This window comes from Chrysoperla carnea, chromosome 1 (genome assembly GCF_905475395.1).
Source record: "Chrysoperla carnea chromosome 1, inChrCarn1.1, whole genome shotgun sequence".
Classification (NCBI taxonomy): Eukaryota; Metazoa; Arthropoda; class Insecta; order Neuroptera; family Chrysopidae; genus Chrysoperla; species Chrysoperla carnea.
Window position 1 is genome coordinate 117,727,808 of NC_058337.1, and position 21,203 is coordinate 117,749,010.

Consider the following 21,203-nt stretch of genomic DNA (forward strand, 5'->3'; position numbering starts at 1 on the left):
TTATAGCTGTTTTTTATATTCAATTTTTACAAAACTTTTATTGTCATCAGATTGCTCGTGATCACCCCAACCCCAAATACCTGTTGAATGTGAACCATCACCTGTTCGGTTAATACGCTTCCGAATCATATCATCAGATACAGTTTTCAAATCGTAAGCCCAACCAATTTTAGCAAATAGTTGCAATAATATCATCGTTGGATTCACAAGGTAACCACATAATTCGCTGGCTCTATAATCCCACGGAAAAGTGTGATGAAAATTATGCCAACCCTCACCCACAGTCATTAATGAGGAAAAAAAACTTTCGCGTCCACTGCTACGCCTAGAAAATTATTAAAATCATCAATACAAAGTCAGTAATTTTGAATGGTAAAAGATACGTACGTGTCATATGGTTGGGTGCCCCAAATATGTGCCCAACTGTTTACTAACCATACTGCGTTTAGTGTCAATATATAACGGGAACATACACAAATAAACCATGAATTTTTAAAGGTTTCATTCCAAAAGAACCAAGGGACTATTGTTGGTAAAAGAAAGCACAATAAGAACAACAATTGGTAGTAATATCTAAAATAAAAGAAAATAAATAATTCGAAAAAGAATTCAGGCCGATCCTAGCTAAATTATTTAATTCTATGCTTGTTGGCCGAGTATATTACTATACTGGGTGTTCCAAACCACCCGTCCAGGCTGATTATTCTGAATAGTTTTTAAAAAAAATTGAAATGAAAAAACACGTATCAAATATTTTTTGAAACTCTATCTAACCATACCAAAAACACCCTCCACCCTCAACCCCTGTTAGGGGTAGGGGGTGTAACTTGAAAAAATCAAATGGAAACCCCTATTTTTTTCTGCAGATTTGGATTCTTCAGAAGAAAAGACAAACATTTTGTCTAAAAAATTTTTCCCGATTTTCGGTAGATCGCGCTACAATCGACAAAAATCGTTCTTTTAGATTTGGCATAAGAATTGCGCCGTTCAACGACAAAAATCAAAACGAAAAAGTAAAAAAAAATAAAAACACAAACACACAGAACCAAATCAAAAACAAAACAAAAGCAACACAAAAGTTAGAAATTCAACGAAAATAAAAGAGAAGCGAAAATGTCGAATTGCGGTAATTGAGGTAAACCACTAGACAATTGGGAGGATACTAAATAAAGCTCTTAGAAAGAATTAGATATGAATCATTTTAGATTTAATTTTTTTTCAGACTTTCCAAAATAAAAAAAATAATTTTTCTAAATCATAATAAAATATGAAAAACAAAACAGAATAGTCTTTTCTTCAAAAAAACAAAAACAAAATTGAAAATAACTATTCTCGACTCAAAAAACTTTTCTCGCCTTCACTTGAACTGCAATTCTAATGCCAAATCTAAAAGAACGATTTTTGTCGATTGTAGCGTGATCTACCGAAAATCGGGAAAAATTTCTTAGACAAAATGTTTGTCTTTTCTTCTGAAGAATTCAAATCTGCAGAAAAAAATAGGGGTTACCCTTTGATTTTTTCAAGTTACACCCCCTACCCCTAACAGGGGTTGAGGGTGGAGGGTGTTTTTGGTATGGTTAGATAGAGTTTCAAAAAATATTTGATACGTGTTTTTTCGTTTCAATTTTTTTTAAAAACTATTCAGAATAATCAGCCTGGACGGGTGGTCTGGAACACCCAGTATAATATAAATGTGAAAGTCAGGATGTTTGTTTGTTACGCTTTCACGCAAAAACTACTGAATCGATTTGAATGAAACTGTTACTCATACATCAGAATAACACATGAGCTATAATTTATAAAGATATATATATATATATATTTTTTTTTTAATTAAATTAAATCTGACATTTTACTGCTCCATCTATGATCATCGTTTTGAACCATAAATTAAAGATTTGTATAAAAATTTAAAATAGTACATGTAAAACTATTCATGGCCACCTTTCCTGATATACTCCGAAACCAATAATGACTAATTCACACTGAAAAAAATTGTGCATATATTTTAGTTGTGTAAATCAATCCCTTCAAGTGTTGTGGAAAGGGGATAAGTAAAATCAAGATAAGTGGAGGCTATAAAGCGGTGGTTTTTACTTTTAAATCAGTAAAGCGAGCGGGTATCAAGCTACGAATATAGTCCAAAGAAGTTACTAAAATATACGAAGAATATGTGGTTAATGATCCTATCAACCACAAAGGCCATAATTACGATGGTGGTTATGAAGCCATGGATAATGTCTTGGTCCTGAAAACAATCATTGATACATCGCTTAGTATACCTATACATTATAAACTTCAAAAAAGTCTTTGATAACATAGACATTCAGTAATTGTGGCTTAAATTCGGTACTATTGAAATTGAGATTTATAAACTTAGTTACCTTATTTGAAATTTTAGTAATGGATCATTTTTTAAATCAGAAAAGTCAATCAATTTTATTTTTTCCACATACTGTGGATGTCTTTCAACCAGTATCCAACCTATATGCGAATAAAATACCCCACGTCTGGAATTGTGTGGATCAGCATCTGTGTCAGTATATTTATGGTGTATTCGATGATCTCGACACCATCGATATACCGAACCCTAAGAAATGATGAAAATGAATTTTACGTATCCACCAGTCATTTAAAAAAACGATCTTGATCTCTCATAATTTGGATCACAATTTTTTTTCCTAGGATTTTATAGGAATACTTCATAAAAGTACAAAAATCCGTCAAACTTGGCGGTGATTTCTTCCCCCGCTCCCTCAAGTAAACAGTGTTTTACCTCTTCAATGCAGAGGGAAAAAAAAATTTTTTTTTTTTGTGTTGAATTTTAATTGTTTTTAAGAAAATTAAGATTAAGAATTTTAATTGTTTTCCAGAAGAGTAAAAAATGATATTTTGATAGATGCCATAGGTTTCGATAAATGTACCAATAATGCGTTTTTGGAATAAAATACTTGGGCATTGGGGGGGGGGGTTGTATCAAACAATCACCCAACTTGAGTACATTTTGTAATTCTATCTTTATGGAAAAAAAATTGTTTCCAAATTTTTGAGATGTTTCCACAAAATGACTGGTCTATTGACAAAAATTGATTATGTAATTTACCTGAAATGAAAGAGTCTGACAAATCACTAGTATTAATTTTAACTGCCAAGTAGCTTTATATGCACGATGTGACCATAAACGATGTGCTCCAGCTGTAATGGCAAATAATGCTACAAAATGTAAAGCAGTTCCTGAAAATTTTAAAGCAATTTATTGAATTAAAATTCACTTTTATCAAAACTTAATGTGTAGTACCTCGAGTCATTTGAGCTTTGGATCATTTTCGTTTCTTGATATATATTAGTTACTATGACACAGCAACTATATGAAGACAAAATTCACAGGAAAATGGAAATTAAGTTTTTAGTCTTAAAATAAAAACTTTTACTACTTTAATATCATTTATCATTCAATTATTTTCTTTTTTGCCAACGGTTACCGTATTAGCATTTTATAAGTAGAAAACAAGTCTTATTTAGCCTGAATCAATAAAGAAACCAGATGGAGCTTTTACTGGATTTCTATGGAAGAAGATTCATATACGAGAACCTAATAACTAAGATAAATTAGGGTTTTCAATGTTTCGTACACAATCATTGATGCTCTGCCTTTGAATAGGCTGTAAGGATTACATGCTGAAGCCAGCGTTTTCAAGAAAAATTGGTTGGAGGACTCTTGAAATAATAATTTACGATTCATGGTACATTATGATCATTTACCACGAGAAGATGAAACTATTTTCATTGATTCAATGATTCATAGCTAAATTATTATCATAATAAAATCATCGAAAAAAATGATAGAAGACGCCTCCCGGCACTTACCTCGGGACACCGATTGCAAAAAGCATGCATGTCATCCTGAACTTTAGAAGCAAAGTTTAAATATTTGCATGTCATGTTTAAGAAAAGATAAAACAAATTTTGTTTTAAGATTTCGGACTAAATTGTTAACCGTATGAAATACAAGTTTGCAGAGAATTTTAGGAACAAAATTGAAAATCGATTGCCAAAATGTCAATTTTGAAACTTAAAACTTTTAAAGCTTAAAATTTCGGGCAAACAAAATTAGTTAATAGTGTTCTTAACAGGATTTGGCTTAGTCATTGTTCACGTAAAATCAATATTTAGCTTTCTATAATTTATAATTTATTCCTTCTAAAATTTTGGGATATGACCATTCCTGTTGGAATTTGAATGGTGAAATTCAATTGAGGGGAAGCCTCCAGCTCCCATACCTATTAATGTTAACCATAATCCTAGGTACTACACTCTCTCTTACTAATATGACTTACCAAAAATAGTTGTTAATAATTTAGCTGATGTAAATGATAAATATATTCCATAAACTGCTTGAATATGGAATAAACTTAAATATACAATAAAACCCCACCGATATTTGTATTTTCGTTCTTCAGGAAGTTCAATATCAGTTTCCTCTTTCGACAAGTTACTACGAAATATTTTTTCATATTCATTTTCATTTAATACATATTCAACTTGGGTTGAATTCGGTGACATTTTGTCTATTTAAAATGTTTAACTTTTAAATGTGGCCAATGGTTTGATTTTAATATAATGTCTATAAAAAAGAACAAACATACATAAATCACAGATTATCAAATTTTGAAATATTTTTTTCATTCGAAAATATTTTACAAAATTTACGCCCACCTTTATTTGCCTATAATATTTCTTCAAGCGAATGGCCGGTCACTATTTTCAGTTTGAAACCGAAACTAAACGTTTTATTTGATTTAAAAAAAACTCAGGGGATCATAGTTGTATCAATTAAAAAATTAAAAAATGAAGTAGTGAAGTGAAGTTTGTGTTTTTTGATTTTCCAATCCGTTTTCGAAATATAAAATATAAAGGTGGACACTTTTTGAAAAATGACCATGTAGAAAAAAAGTAAGCGATTTATATACCTTTGAGTAAGATTAATTTCCTTTAAATTTTATGATTCATGATAAATAAAAATATGTATTTACCATCTTGATATTAATTTTTTTTTTTTAATATGGTGATAGTGTTTTTAAACTAAATCGTTTTTCTTCAGCTCCGTTCCACTATATTTGTATATCCTGTATCATGTAGCCCAGTAGAATTTCACGTATGCTTTTCTACAGAAAAACTTTTCGTATATTACTTTTAATGAAAATTGAAAATTCACTATACTTGTTCGTCAAAATTGCACTTTTATGCAAATTTAATATTCAAATTTAATCAATTATCGTTCGAAAATTATAAAAGCTATGTACATAAGGTCGCGGATTTAACTCATTGCATTAAAATATTAATTTATGCTGTAATTGTATGACGGACCGCAAAATAGTTATATTTTTATTGCTTTCGTTTCCAAAAACAAATTCTGGAAATGTTTTCGTATATTATTTTAGTATTCGTCATCTTCAGGTATTTTGGCGTTGTAAGAAACGCGGTAAGGACCGCTTAAGCGGTCTATAACGATTTTTGACATAACCGTACTATACATCCACTGATAATAATTTCTCAAACATTATTATCAGTTGCATTAATAGCAGCTTTTTGTAGCCATTAGAAATATTTATTGGGATAAGTTTTAGAACGTTTCCTGGGGGGTTTCAAAAACTACGACCAAAAGTCATTTTTGGTACCTATTATGAAAACATTTGCTACCTATTATGAAAACATTAAGCGATCCTTTGCTTAGTGTAGAACAATTTATTCAAGGAATCAAATGAGACTAATAATAGAAGTTTTATGCTCTGTTAGAAAATCTCTTTTAATATTTTTGCCCATCATAGGGTTAAGACGATCAAAATAGTGTTAGGTAAATGAATAAAAAATGATTCCATCGAATTAGTTTTTCACGAAACTTTTGAATGAATTCAAGGGCAGAAGCAATCGTTTATGATTAATTCAGCTCCATAGAAAATACGGTTAAACCAATTATCTTATAACTAATCGGCCAAGTTATGACATATATGATCAGGGAATCGTCGTAAGCTGTTATCCAAGATCCTGATGTTTTAATTAAATTTTGTAACGGGTTGTCCGATTTTTAATTAATTTTAAATCAACATAAACTCATTTAAATATTGCAATGTGTATTTACTTATTATATGTTAATCAATTGTTAGAAAACATTTTCCGCTTATTAATGCAATATCAATTTGTTTTATTATAATTCCAACAGAACACAATAAATACGCACTATGATATTTACTACAGTAAATAAGCCGGAAATTACCATCAAATGTGGAAAAGTGGTGGAACAGCTACGATTTCAAAAATTTTTTGTGTACGTATTCCTTAGACCTCTAGGAACATTCAGCCGCACTAACCTTGGCATTTGAAACAAAACTGAGAAAGTTAGGGTAGTTTTCCCATCCCCAAATTGTAACAGTGAAAACAAATCAATATTTCACCTCAAAAATCGTCTCCCGAGGGCTTTCGAGGTCACTGATCATGAATTCAAGGTTTAAAAACAACTGAAAATGGTTGCAACCCCATTGAAACTACCCCTAGAAGTGACAATAATTAAAAAATTTTGAAAATTTTGAATTTGACCTCAGAAATTATCTTTTTGCGGTTTTTGAAGTCGTTGATAATGAATTTGAGAGTAAGAAGCAACTGAATGTAGTTCCAAGCCACCCCTAAAATCCACCCCTAGAAGATACAGAGATAAAATTTTAAATTTTTAATCAAATATGGTCTTTGGGGGAGTTTTTGGCATCGCTGATCACGAATTCAAGGTCAAAAAGTAACTTGGATGGTTGCAACCCCATTAAAACTACCCGAAAGACGACATTCGAGGAGAGAATTCAAATTTAAAATTTTATCTCTGTCACTTCTAAGGGATGTTTTTATAAGGATGCTGTGACATTTAGTTATTTTTTGACCTCAAATTGATGATTAGCGACTCCTAAAACTGCAGAGACAATTTCTGTGGTGAAATTCAGTATTTTCAAAATTAATTTATCATTGACATTTCTAGGGGTAGTTTTAATGGGGTTGCAACCATCCAAGTTACTTTTTGACCGTGGATTCGTGATCAGCGGCCCCAAAAACCCCCCGAAAGACGATATTCGAGGAACAATTTTAAATTTTTTCTCTGTCACCTCTAGGGGTGGCCTTTAGGGGTGACTTGGGACTACATTCAGTTGCTTCTTGCCCTCAAATTTATTATCAATGACTTCTAAAACCAGAGAGAGACAATTTCTGGGGTGAAATTCAGAATTTTCAAATTTATTTTATCATTGACACTTCTAGGGGTAGTTTTAATGGGGTTGAAACAATCCTCAATTGCTTTTTGACCTTAAATTTGTGAACACGAAACCTAAAAGCTTCACGAGACACGATTTCTGAGGCAAAATTTTGAATTTAATAAAGGTTTTGTCTCTATCACTTTAAGGGTAGTTTTATTGGGGTTGCAACCATATTCAGTTGCTTTTTAACCTTGAATTCATGATCAACGACCTCAAAAACCCTCGGAAGACGATTTTTGAGTTGAAATATTGATTTGTTTTCACTGTTACTATTTGGAGAGTTTTGGGGATGGGAAAACTACCCTAACTTTCTCAGTTTTTTTTCAAATGCCAAGGTTAGTGCCGCTGAATGTTCCTAGAGGTCTAAGGAATAAGCACATAAAAAATTTTTGAAATCGGAGCTGTTCCACCACTTTTCCACATTTTCCGGCTTATTTATTGCACTAATTAAACAATTTTGAAATTGATAAAAAAAATTTTTAGTTTTCTGTTTTATCGATTTACAACACGATTTACAACGAACACATTAGTCAACAAATATTTATAGACTTTCGCATACGTATTTCTACTTCTCATTATTTTTCTACTTCTATGGAACCTTATCATCTTAAGGTCATAAAAGTTCTAAGAAAAAAGTTTTTTATTTTTTATTTACAACATTATTTGGAAACAAAATAAATTCCAATTTACAAGGTAGGTATTCAAATAATTAACTACTATTCCAACCCTTTATAACTGATTTCAATTTTCAATTTTTGCAAAACTTTTATTGTCATCAGATTGCTCGTGATCACCCCAACCCCAAATGGCTGTTGGATGTGATCCATCTCCTGTTCGTTTAATACGCTTCCGAATCAAATCATCTGATACAGTTTTCAATTCATAAGCCCAACCAATTTTAGCAAATAGTTGCAATAATACCATCGTTGGATTTACAAGGAAACCACTTAGTTCGCTGGCCCTATAATCCCACGGAAATGTGTGATGGAAATTATGCCAAGCCTCACCCACAGTCATTATTGAGGCAATTAAACTTTCGCGTCCGCTACTACGCCTAGAAAATTATTAAAATCATCAATACAATGCAAGTTTTTATTTATTTGAGCATAATTAGTAATTTAGAATAGTAAACATACGTACCTGTCATATGGTTGGGTGCCCCAAATATGTGCCCAACTATTTACCAACATTGCTGTTTGTAATGAAAATATGTAACGGGAACATACACAGATAAACCATGCATTTTTAAGGGTTTCATTCCAAAAATACCAAGGGATTATTATTGGTAAAAGAAAGCAGAATACGAACAACAATTGGAAGTAATATCTAAAACAAAAGAGAATAAATAATTCGAAAAATTCAGACCGATCTTAGCTACATTAATCAATTCTATGCCTATTGGCCGAGTATTTTCCTATATATACTAAAAACGTGAAAGTAAGGATGTTTGTTTGTTTGTTACGCTATCACAAAAAAAACTACTCTAATGGAAAACACTAACTGAAACTGTAGCTCATACATCAGAATAACACATGAGCTATAATTTATAAAGAAATATATATTTTTTTTTTTTGAAAATAAAATTAAATCTGATATTATACTGCTCCATCTATGACCATCATTTTGAACCATAAATTAAAGATTTTTGTAAAAATTTAAAATAGTACATGTAAAACAATTCATGATCATCTTTTCTGATATACTCCTCAACGAATTATGACTATTTAACACTGAACAAAATTTTGCATATACTTTAGCTGTGTAAAACAATCCTTTCTAGTGTTATGGAAGGGGGATAAGTAAAATCAAGAGAGGTGGAGGCTATAAAGCGGTGGTTTTTACTTTTAAGCCAGTGAAGCGAGCGGGTATCAAGCTAGTCTACGAACATAGTCCAAAGAAATCGTTACTAACATTTATGAAGGAAAGATAAGGTTAATGATTCTATCAACCACAAAAGCATTAATTACGCTGCTTGAAAACAATCATTGATAAATCGCTTAGTATGAAAAGATCCAAGACCTATGCTTTATAGACTTCAAGCAAGTTTTTGATAACATAGACAGGCAGTTATTGAGGCTTATGCTTTCAACAATCGGCTTACCATCGGATTTTATAGATATTTTTTTAAGATATCTTCTAAATATATATAAGCGGAATACCATTGATAGATTGATTCATCACGAGATTTCTGAAACTGTACATCTGGTTAACTTAAAATTAAGCATACTCATTTCGCGTTGTAGACGCTTACTTAGAACAGATTTTTGAAAATTCCACTCCTAAGGGGATGAAAGAGGGGATGCAATCATGTATATGGAAATCTCATGTCAATAATTTTATAGACAAATACAGATCAACGCACAGTGGCGTATTTACGTATACCAAATTTCCGGATAAAATATAATGAAGAGATTTTTATGCCCAAAATTGATTAAAAAAACTATTTAGACAATATTTTAATTTTGGCAATATTAAAAAAAATTCTTAATTCATATTCGTCTTCATCATATTTTTCTTCAAACCTAATTATTCCATTTTCTTAATCAATTTTTCAATTTTTTTTAATTTTGAGCCCTTTTTTCTTATCTATGCTTGCTTTTGTTTCCACGTAAGGTGATTTTGGAATTATAAGTTACCAATGTCCGCTAGAAAACTGCTTGCTCCTTTTTTTGACTTTAGACTTAAGCTATTTTAATCTCTATCGTTATCTTAAACTTAAAAGAAAAGGCGCAAGTTCTCTCATGATTTTTTTTCATAAACATGTTATAGAATACTTAATCTTTGTCCTGTTACAACAAATTTCACCGGGCAAAAAGAGGCCCTATACAGAACGCCTTGAGTTTGATAAATTTAATGAACAAAAGTAACTTTTTTTAACAGCAAATATTAATAACAAATATCCCTATATATTGTAAATATGAAAGTAAGCATGTTTGTTTGTTTGTTTGTAACGCTTTCACGCTAAAACTAGCGAATGGTTTTTAATGAAACTGTACAGCAATATAGCTGATATATCAGAATAACACATGAACTATAATTTATAAAGATATATTTAAAAAAAATAAAAAAATTGAATTTCATTTGATATTTACCAGTTTTTAAATTTTTACATAAATCTTTAATTTATGGTTCAAAATGATGATTATAGATCTATCATCATCATTTTGAACCATAAATTAAAGAAATCTGTAAAAATTTAAAATAGTAAATCTCAAACAAATCATGGCCTACTATTCTACTATTCTGATATACTCAATGAATTATGACTATTTTACATTTAACAAAACTGTGTATATCAAGAGAGAGAGGGTGGAGACTATAAAGCGGTGGTTTTTACTTTTAAGCCCAGTAAAGCGGGCTCATATCATTCTAGTTTAATTATATTAATAGAAACATAAAAAAAAAAAATAATAATAAATAAAGCAAAGTCCTTCGTCTTCAATATAAAAAAATCCTTACTTAATTGCACTGACAAACACCGTAAACATTAATTGAATGACACGGTAAATAGAGAACGGGTTTAAAGAAATAGTTGAGTTTTCTGACTCTTGCCAAAAAAAAAATCGGTCTTATATTCTGTGCGTAATTTTTGTTTTGTTTGTTTAGTATAGGTTAGAATTGATTAGCTGGAATTCGGTACTATTGAAATTGAGATTTATAAACTTAGTTACCTTATTTGAAATTTAAGTAATGGGTCATTTTTTAAATCAGAAAAGTCAATCAATTTTATTTTTTCCACATACTGTGGATGTCTTTCAACCAGTATCCAACCTATATGCGAATAAAATACCCCACGTCTGGAATTGTGTGGATCAGCATCTGTGTCAGTATATTTATGGTGTATTCGGTGATCTCGACACCATCGATATACCGAACCCTAAGAATATGAAAATAAATTCTACGTATCGACTTTTACACCAGTCATTTAAAAAAACGATCTTGAACCCTCATAAATTTGGATCACAATTTGTTTTTCTAGAATTTTATAGGAGTACTTCATAAAGGTACAAAAATCCGTCAAACTTGGCGGTGATTTCTTCCCCCGCTCCCTCAAATATAATTGTACTTTACCACTTCAATGCAGAGAGAAAAATAATATCTTGATTGTTTTTTGTCTTGACTTTTAATTGTTTCGCATTATTTGAAAATTTAAATTATCGCACGAGTTAAACGAGTAACATACTAAAGGACATACAGGGTTGAGTATCGATTACACAAAAAACTTATTTTATAAATTATAAATTAATAATAAATACCTATTTCTTTAATACTTTTTAATTACAAGCTTCTCGAAAATGCTAACAGACACCTTTTTTTGTAGTAAACTGAGTGAACTTGCTTTTGAGTGTTTTTGTTTTTGTAAAATTTTGATACTTGCCATAGGTTTTGAGAAATGTACAAATAATGCGTTTTTGGAATAAAACACCCTTTGGCAGGGAGGGGGGATGGTAAGTGTATCTAACAATCTCCCAACTTGAAGTAATTTTTGTAATACTATCCTTATAGAAAAAAAATTGTTTTCCAAATTTTTGCGATGTTTCCACAAAATGACTGGTTTATTCACAAAAATTGGATTATGTAATTTACCTGAAATGAAAGAGTCTGACAAATCACTAGTATTAATTTTAACTGCCAAGTAGCTTTATATGCACGATGTGACCATAAACGATGTGCTCCAGCTGTAATAGCAAATAATGATACCAAATGTAAAGCAGTTCCTGAAAATTTTAAAGCATTATTTCATTGAAATAAAGTTAACTTTTAACACAACCTATTGTACAGTACCTCGGGTCATTTGAGCTTTGGATCATTATCGTTTCGTGATATATATTAGTCAATATGACAAGACGAAATTCACAGGAAAATGGAAGTTAAGATTTTAGTCTTAAAATAAATACTTTTACTATGTACTTTATTGAAATTTATCAAGTGGACTATTGAGCTCGTGTGTTTTAAGTCTCATTTTACCTGCAACACTTATTTTGGTGCGTATTTTGCTATTTCAGCTTTCATATCTCAACTTGAAATATAAACATAAAACATTCAATAAGTAAAATTGAATAGTTACATAGTCATGTACCCTGGATCAAAGAAAGTATTGTAATCACCACATGATACTACTATATTAGCATTTTATAAGTAGAAAAGAAGTCTATATTGGCCTGAGCCAGTAAAAAAACTCTAGATGGTGCTTTTACTGGACTTTCGTGGAAGAAAATTTATATACGAGAATTCATTTCTCTTATAAATAACTAAGAGAAATCAAGGTTTTCAATGTTTCGTATACAATCTTTGATGATGTACTTTTGAATAGACTGTAAATATTACATGCTAAAGACAGCGTCTTTAAGTATAATTGGTTGGGAGACTCTTGAAATAAAAATTTTTGATTCATAGTACATTATTGTCGTTTACCATAAGAAGATTAGACTATTTTCATTGATTCAATGATTCATAGCTAAATTATTAGCATAATAAAGTCAGCGACACTTGAATAAAACAACGCCACGGGACACCGACTGAACTGTAGAAGCAAATTTTGTTTTAAGATTTCGTACTAAATTGTTAACTGCATAAAATTCAAGTTTGCAGAGAATTCTAGGCATAAAATTGAAAATAGATTGCCAAAATGCCAATTTTGAAACTTTTTAAGCTTAAAATTTGGGACAAACAAAATTAGTTAATAGTGTTGTCAACAAGATTTGCCATAATCATTGCTCACGTAAAATCAATATTTGGCTTTCTATAATTTATAATTTATTCCTTCTAAAAGTTTGGGTTATGACCATTCCTGCTAGGTACTACACTCTCTCTTACTAATATGACTTACCAAAAATAGTTGTTAATAATTTAGCTGATGTAAATGATAAATATATTCCATAAACTGCTTGAATATGGAATAAACTTAAATATACAATAAAACCCCACCGATATTTGTATTTTCGTTCTTCAGGAAGTTCAATCTCAGTTTCCTCTTTCGACAAGTTACTACGAAATATTTTTTCATATTCATTTTCATTTAATACATATTCAACTTGGGTTGAATTCGGTGACATTTTGTCTATTTAAAATGTTTAACTTTAAAATGTGACCAATGGTTTGATTTTAATATAATGTCTATAAAAAATAATAAACAAACATAAATCTCAGATTATCAAATTATTTTATTTAAAATCTTTTTATTCGAAACTATTGTACAAAATTTACACCTTTATTTGCCTATAATATTTCTTCAAGCGAATGGCCGGTCACTATTTTGAGTTTGAAACCGAAACTAAACTTTTAATATGACTAAAAAAAACCCAGGGGATCATAGTTGTATCAATTAAAAAGTTAAAAAATGAAGTAGTGAAGTTTGTGTTTTTTGATTTTCCAATCCGTTTTCGAAATATAAAGGTGGGCACTTTTTGAAAAACGACCATATAGAAAAAAAGTAAGCGATTTATATACATTTGAGCCAGATTAGTTTTCTTTAAATTTTATGATTCATGATAAATAAAAATATATATTTACCATCTTGCTATTAATTTGTTTAAAAAAAATATGGTGACAGTGTTCCTTTTTAAACTAAATCGTTTTTCTTCACCTCCGTTCCACTATATTTGTATATCCTGTACCATGTAGCCCTGTAGAAATTCACGCGTGCTTTCCTTTCCTTTTCTTTTCAGAAAAACTTTTCGTGTAGAACTATTAAATGAAAATTGAAAACTCACTATACTTGTTCGTCCAAATCGCACTTTTTATGCAAATTTAATATTCAAATTTAATCAATAATCGTTCGAAAATTAAAAAATCTGTGTACATAAGGTCGTGAAGTTAACTTATTGCATTAAAATATTAATTTATGCTGCAATTGTATGACAAATTGCAAAATAGTTATAGTTATTGTCGTAGGAAAATTTAAAAAAGTTAGACCCGACTTAATAAAGCAATCTAATTAAATAAAGTGTCTAGTTAAATCAATTATTGTTTTATGATGGTCACCTCTAAGTTCTACAGTGACACCTACTTCGTTTAACGAGTTTGAGTGGTCTGTGAATGCATAAATCTTTCTATTTTTTTTCATAGCGACATCTTCGGAATAAGGACTCAAATCGAAATTTGGCAAAGAGTTTTTCATTTGTCTTGATCAACCTAATTTACTTTTGTAATTTTCTGCTATCAATAATAGAACACCTGTATACATGACAAATTTATTTATAATTTTTGTTATCTCAAAAACAAAGAAGTATTCCTGTAGGATGCTATTTTTGGATAAAAATTATTAATTAAAGTCAGCATGGGAAGCAATGAGTTCGAGAAAAATAGGTATGATATCACACTTTGTTTTACGCCACCGAGCTTTCTTTGATTAAATCAAAACTTAAATGTTGTATTATAATATGATCCAGTCATCTTTGGGTTTCACGTCGGAATCTTACGAAATAAGCTGAATTTTTGTACAAACCTTAATTTGGTTACAAATGTTTTCTCAAAAGTGACATATGGTTACGTGTCAGCGTCCTTGGATATTCATGGTCAAAGATAGCGATAATCAACATTTTGATTATCACACCTCGTTTCCTTTGCCTTTCTTTAATCGTACTAATATTTATTTTAAAAGTTGTAGAACTCTATTTATAGATACACTATTTATAAATTTTTATTATTAAATAATAATTTATGCAGTATTTAATCAATAATTAAGTGAAATAACCGTGTAATAAACAGGGTTAACCGTGCATCTCAGTCAATTATGCGGTTTTTTTCCATAATTATTCATTAAATATTACATAAATAATTATTTAATAATTATATTTGTAAATATTGCCCCAGCACTGAAATACGTTAAGCTGCGCGCTCCGTCTTCTGCACCTTCTATTTAAAATACGACCCAACGTAAAAAAATATTTTCCAGCAAAATTTGTACAGATTTTTATCTTCTATAACTTTTATAATAAATGTTAATACGATTGAAGGCAAAGACCACAAGATGTTCTAAAAAAACTAATTTTTGCTGATCTTTGACTTTAAATATCTAAGGACGCTAACACGTGACCACATGTGACCTTTGAGACAACATTTGTACTATCAAAATTTCGTTTTGTAAATATTCAGCTTATATTGTTTGATTCCGAGATTGACCACTTTTTTTTTACTGAAATGATCGAGTTAAGGTAGTACGAACGCCAGGGCAAGTTAAGACCAGTGGTTTAAATTATTTATACATTATTTTCAACATGATGATGAATTTGGTTATAACAAGGTTTTCGAAATATCGAAAGCTAAATGATTATACAAAATTTTTAATTTTCGATGTATTGAAATTTACTCCAAATATCGAACAATGTTATTCTTACTTTTTGTCTTATATTGTCAAGTTATAACATAATTTACCATCAAAATGAAAAAAAAAAAAATTTTTTTCAATTTATGTCACCACTACCTTGCTCATACATCCTTAATTAGTCTGTCACAATGGGTTTTTTTTTCCAATAATTTATTAAGGTTTAAACCAATTTACATAGTTTTTTTTTAATTTCCATCGACTAGTTTTGGCGAAATCTGTGAAAACATATCATCCATCTAAGATTTTCTCATAAAACCAATGTTAAATATGCCTACTTTCAAAAGTCATTTATGTGTTTAATAATCGGACAACCTCCCCTTAAATTTTCAAAATTAGTTGAGACTTAGTCCAACTTCATATAGAAAAAATCAACCCTTATTAAAAATTTCTCTAACGCTCCTGCATCCTTAATATTAAATTAATTTGATATTCTGTCTAGTCTGCAATACGTCAAATACCAATTTTCGTTTCTCAATTTGTTTTTGTATTTTAATAGAGAATTTTACACTCTTTCTTAAGTCCGTCACAGAAAAATCCATATTAGCTGCACAATCTGTTTAAAAAAATAAATATTCGAAAAACAAAACAAAGTAACATTAAATGAAAAATTAATTCATATTTTGTTTTCACATATAAGTAGGCCAGCGTTTCCTCATGGAACTTCTTGTTAGTGAATTATATTAAGGGTTAATTATATATTTTCACAATTTTATTGACTATTTTGAAAAAATGCTGGGATTACAGTACAAACGGTGAAATTTAGATCAAAGATTACGGTTTCGTAGAAAATTACTTCGGTATAATTAAAAATATATTTCCTAACTTTAAAAAAAAAAATCACCGAAAAAGAGGTCTAATGAAAGAATAATGAAAGAAATTTTAAGGTCTAATGAAAGAAAAATGTCTGAAAATTATTTCTTTTTTATTTAAAATATTTTTGGGAATATATTATAAGATCCTAATTACAGGGTATACAAACAATTAATTATTGCTGCAACCTTCGCTGTTTTTTATATTCAATTTTCACAGAACTTTTATTGTCATCAGATTGCTCGTAATCACCCCAGCTCCAAATGGCGGTTGGATGTGAACCATCCCCTGTTCGGTTAATACGCTTTTTAATCACTTCAACTGATACCTTTTTCAAATCATAAGCCCAACCAATTTTAGCAAATAGTTTCAATAACATCATCGTTGGATTCACAAGGAGACCACTTAATTCGCTGGCTCTATAATCCCATGGAAATGTGTGATGAAAATTATGCCAACCCTCACCAAAAGTTAATGCTGAGGTAAAAAAAGTTTCACGTCCACTACTACGCCTAGAAAATTATTAAAATCATCAATACAAAGAAATTTTTTATTTATTTGTGCTTAATCAATAATTTTGAATAGTAAAACATACGTACGTGTCATATGGTTGGGTGCCCCAAATATGTGCCCAACTATTTACTAAGCATGTTACTTGAAATGTAAATATGTAACGAAAACATACACAGATAAACCATGCATTTTGAAGGGTTTCATTCCAAAAATACCAAGGAATTATTGTTGGTAAAAGAAAGCACAATGAAAATAACAATGGGAAGTAATATCTATATAAAAATGAAAAAAATATTTGAATTTCAATTAATTAGTTACTTGTAATGCTTGTTAGTACTCGGTAAGAAATGTATGGCGTTTACTACAATGTTAGTATAGTATAGAGACAGATACCATAGTATCTATGTTAGCATAAGTAATATTACAGTACTGAAAAGGACTAGTCACCAAAATTATTTGAAATCGCCAATGATAATGCTATCAATCCTTGAATGTTAAAATCAGTATGGCTTTCATTATAATTTAGACCGACTCAAATCTTCCCAATAATGAGCACCGACTGCTGAAGTTTCTATGTAAACTACTAGACTTGTTGGATTTTTTTTATTTTATTAAAAAAACAAAAAGTCTCGCGTTGCTTTTTGGTATAGTTTACAAATGTTAAGCTGGATTTTGGTAGTATTGAAATTGGAATGAAATTTTAAAACTTAGTTACCTTATCTGAAATTTCAGTAATGGGTCATTTTTTAAATCAGACATGTCAATCAACTTTAGTTTTTCCACATACTGTGGATGTCGTTTAACCATTAACCAGCCTATATGTGAATAAAATGCCCCCCGTCTGGAATTGTGTGGATCAGCATCTGTGTCAGTATATTTATGATGTACTCGATGATCTCGACACCATCGATATATTGAGCCCTAATAAATTTTGGGTATCTACATAAAAACCAGTTATTTAAAAAAAAAAAAAAAAAACTACCCTTACGTCTCACAAATTCGGACCAATAATTTTTTTTGTATTTGGGTTTTATGGGAGAGTTTTTATTTCAAAAATCCGTGCAAATAGGTGGTGCCTACAAATTGACATGGTTGTAACTTTTTTTGTCGAAAGTGCAGAGTTTTCAAGAGTAGAATTGAAGCCCCTCACTGTAGAACTTAAATTGGTTCCCTTCTGAAAAAAATTATGGGAGATCATTCAAATTTACTATTGTGATGGATAGAGGGAAAAACAAAGAAAAGAAGTTCTTAAAGTAGTTAGCAAAAAAGAAAAGGTAACTTCATTTCTGTTATTTAAATATTTTGTAAAAAAGAATTTGTAATGTGTGGTTCAAGGCTTTTGTACTAATAATAGTATTATTGTTTCTGCATTTCTGAATAAAATTAAAGAAGCTGGACTTCTTTTTAATGCCATGTATCCTATTTTTGGTGCAACACTTGACGGGCTTACTACACAGTAGAAGTGAAATGTCCTTCAACAGTAGCTAATATACTTTCCTTATGAGAAAGGCAATAAAATAACACCAAAATGTTGGACACAAGTACAACTTCAAATGTTTTTCAGGAAAGGGACACTTTTCTGTATAGCACATCCAAACTTTGAAAAATCAAAAGAAGTAGATATATAATGTGCCAGATGATAACAGCATTGTATCTGTTATGAATGCTGTAAAGCAATTCTGGATAGAAGCTGTATTTCCAAAATAAAAAGGTATATATTTAAGCATATTTTTTTCTAAATACTTTTTGTAAATTTATAAAATAAAATTCTATGCGTAAATACTATTTATTTGGAACCTGAGTAAACACAGCTTTTTTTATAATATTAGTGATGTTATTATGATCACCTGATGTCGATAGACAGTTCATTTTAAATATGTGGTCTATTTATTCTTCATCGAATTTTTTAAAATGAAAATAAAAATAATGCCCTATATACTTTTTTGAGAAAGACCTTTTTAAGGGTAAGGAGAATTATCTATCAATTTGACGATTAACTTATTTGATGGTTAATTGACTTATTTAAAAAAATTTATTCCAAATTTGTCAGAGGTAGATAGTTTCCCTAAAATGACTGGTCTATTAACCAAAATTGTATTATAAAATTTACCTGAAATGAAATTGTCTGAAAAATCATAAGAATTAATTTTAACTGCCAGGTAGCTTTATATGCACGATGGGACCATAAACGATGTGATCCAGCCGTAACAGCAAGACTTCCTGCAAGGTGTAAAGCAGTAGCTGAAAATTTTAAAGCAATTCATTCAATACAGATTAATTTGTATTAAATCGTAATGTGTAGTACCTCGGGTCATTTAAACTTTGGATCACTTTCGTTTCTTGAAATATATTAGTTACTATTAAGCTAACTATATGAAGGCAAAGTTTACTGAAGCTATTTCCAGCATGAATGCACTTGTCGACAGATTTGACCTATTTTTTTCACTGACGCAGAATATTGTTCGCTGTGAGATCCCGAAACTGCGGAATTTAGGTCGATTACATTTTGAGATATTCAGCTGCAAAGTTCGCGATTTCCCTATTCAAAACTTGTAAAATAAAACTCTCGTTATTTTTCAATTAATAAGAAGTAAAGTTAATTATTATACGTGAAAAATGATTTCGATAAATACTTTTGGTAATCAAGTTTTTGACTACCTTGGTATGAACCTTTTTTCTTCTTTGGTTTGAAAAACCAAAAGTTTTAAAAATACATAAAAAAATTGTTTGAAGATTTTTGTGCAAAATGTTAATCGCATGAAAATTACTGTGGATAAAATACTAGGTATGAAACTGAAATGAGTTGCACTCTCCAAATGCTAATTTCGAAGCTCTATATCTTTTTAAAGTTGTTAATATCTACAGTTCTCAAAAAGCTTTGTCATAGTCATTAATTGTTCGCGTAAATCAATTTCTACAAAAATAATTTATTTCTTTTAAAATTTTGGATTGTGACCATAGATAATAAATATTTATATTATACTATTTAGAATATTTATATTATAATTTATTGTCTATGATTGTGACCACACGTACTGGAGTTAAAAGGGTGAAATTAAATTGAACAGAAGCACCCCGATCCTGTACCTATCATCAAAATTTCTGCATGGACTTCGATTTGACTATTTAAAAAACAGATTAAAATAAACTTTGATCCCGGGTACTATACTCCCCTTTACTAATATGACTTACCAAAAACATTCGTTAATAATTTAGCTGATGTAAATGATAAATATATTCCATAAACTGCTTGAATATGAAAGAAAGCTAAATATGCAATAAAATTCCACCGATAAATGTATTTTCGTTCCAGAAGAGGTGCATCAGTTTCAGTTTCCTCTTTCAACAATTGACTGCGAAAATTTTTTTCATATTCATTTTCTTTTAATATATGCTCAACTTGAGTTGGATTAGGTGACATTATGTTAATTTAAAATTGTTGACTTCAAAATTTTTCCTATGATTTGATTTTAAAATAATACCTATAAAAAATTATAAATTTAAAAGCTTATCTTGACTCTTTGGTTCTAACGAAAATCAAACGTTAAATATGATTATGAAAAAAATTGTTGAGATCATATTTGTATCAACTTTTTCCCAAATTTTAAATCCTCAAATTACAGCTTGAAATGTAAAAATTCTTTTCCATTTTTACACTGAATTGGCAGGAAAACTTTCCAGCAATAGTTTAAAAAGTATTATTTTAACAAAATTTGCCATCGAACGAGCTATGTAAATTGTACAATCAATTATCATAACTTCATATTTAAAACTTTTTTAGCGCACGGTATTTTGATTTTTTTTTTTAAATTATAGTTGCATGCACTCAAAGGTAAAGAAAATAATAGATTTTTTGTCAATATTTTCAACAAAACCGAAACAGAAAATACAACAGCCTTTATTAACTCATCAAATCGTAGGATTTTAATATTATTAATGACCTTGTAAATCGTGAGTATAAGGAAACAAATAATTTTTCACTCTAATACTTCAGAAATGGAATGGAAAATCAAAAACACGAAAAACGTATTGGCCCATTTTCAGGGGAAAAGAAAATCAAGTATTCATTTTTTTATACGAGGTTTTATTCCTTATCAAACATGGATCAACTTTTCTTTTTTTTTGAAAATGAAACTGCTTCTTCAAATGAGGACATACGTGTAATCGTGTTTTTTAATTTTCTATTCTGTTTTCAAAATATAAGGGTGGAAACTTTTCATCTTGAACAAAAAAATAAAGTGATATATTTGAGTAAAATA

At 29.8% G+C, this 21,203-nt stretch overlaps 3 protein-coding genes across 4 annotated transcripts; all 3 read right to left on the minus strand.

The window, feature by feature from the left end:
- Nucleotides 1–5,198, minus strand: LOC123293850 (acyl-CoA Delta-9 desaturase-like). The gene is made up of 6 exons (XM_044874810.1): nucleotides 5,034–5,198; nucleotides 4,338–4,624; nucleotides 3,104–3,234; nucleotides 2,385–2,590; nucleotides 388–573; nucleotides 1–325 (listed from the first exon to the last, which is right to left on the minus strand). Exons 2-6 carry the CDS (start codon nucleotides 4,561–4,563, stop codon nucleotides 1–3), a joined length of 1,074 nt encoding a protein of 357 aa, XP_044730745.1. The 5' UTR covers nucleotides 4,564–4,624; nucleotides 5,034–5,198.
- Nucleotides 5,199–7,999: 2,801 nt separating this feature from the next.
- Nucleotides 8,000–13,937, minus strand: LOC123299139 (acyl-CoA Delta-9 desaturase-like). Of its 2 annotated transcripts, none has more exons than XM_044881406.1 (6): nucleotides 13,806–13,937; nucleotides 13,123–13,409; nucleotides 11,880–11,971; nucleotides 10,964–11,169; nucleotides 8,433–8,618; nucleotides 8,000–8,346 (listed from the first exon to the last, which is right to left on the minus strand). In XM_044881406.1, the coding sequence occupies exons 2-6, from the start codon at nucleotides 13,346–13,348 to the stop codon at nucleotides 8,034–8,036; spliced, it is 1,023 nt and encodes a 340-aa protein (XP_044737341.1). In that variant the 5' UTR covers nucleotides 13,349–13,409; nucleotides 13,806–13,937; the 3' UTR covers nucleotides 8,000–8,033. The 2 variants fall into 2 exon arrangements, with proteins under 2 accessions (XP_044737341.1, XP_044737333.1); XM_044881398.1 differs by having other exon boundaries at nucleotides 11,880–12,010.
- A 2,628-nt stretch (nucleotides 13,938–16,565) lies between these two features.
- LOC123299154 (acyl-CoA Delta-9 desaturase-like) lies at nucleotides 16,566–19,350 on the minus strand. Its single transcript, XM_044881418.1, has 5 exons — nucleotides 19,250–19,350; nucleotides 19,055–19,185; nucleotides 17,660–17,865; nucleotides 17,031–17,216; nucleotides 16,566–16,943 (listed from the first exon to the last, which is right to left on the minus strand). Exons 1-5 carry the CDS (start codon nucleotides 19,257–19,259, stop codon nucleotides 16,607–16,609), a joined length of 870 nt encoding a protein of 289 aa, XP_044737353.1. The 5' UTR covers nucleotides 19,260–19,350; the 3' UTR covers nucleotides 16,566–16,606.
- Nucleotides 19,351–21,203: the final 1,853 nt, after the last annotated feature.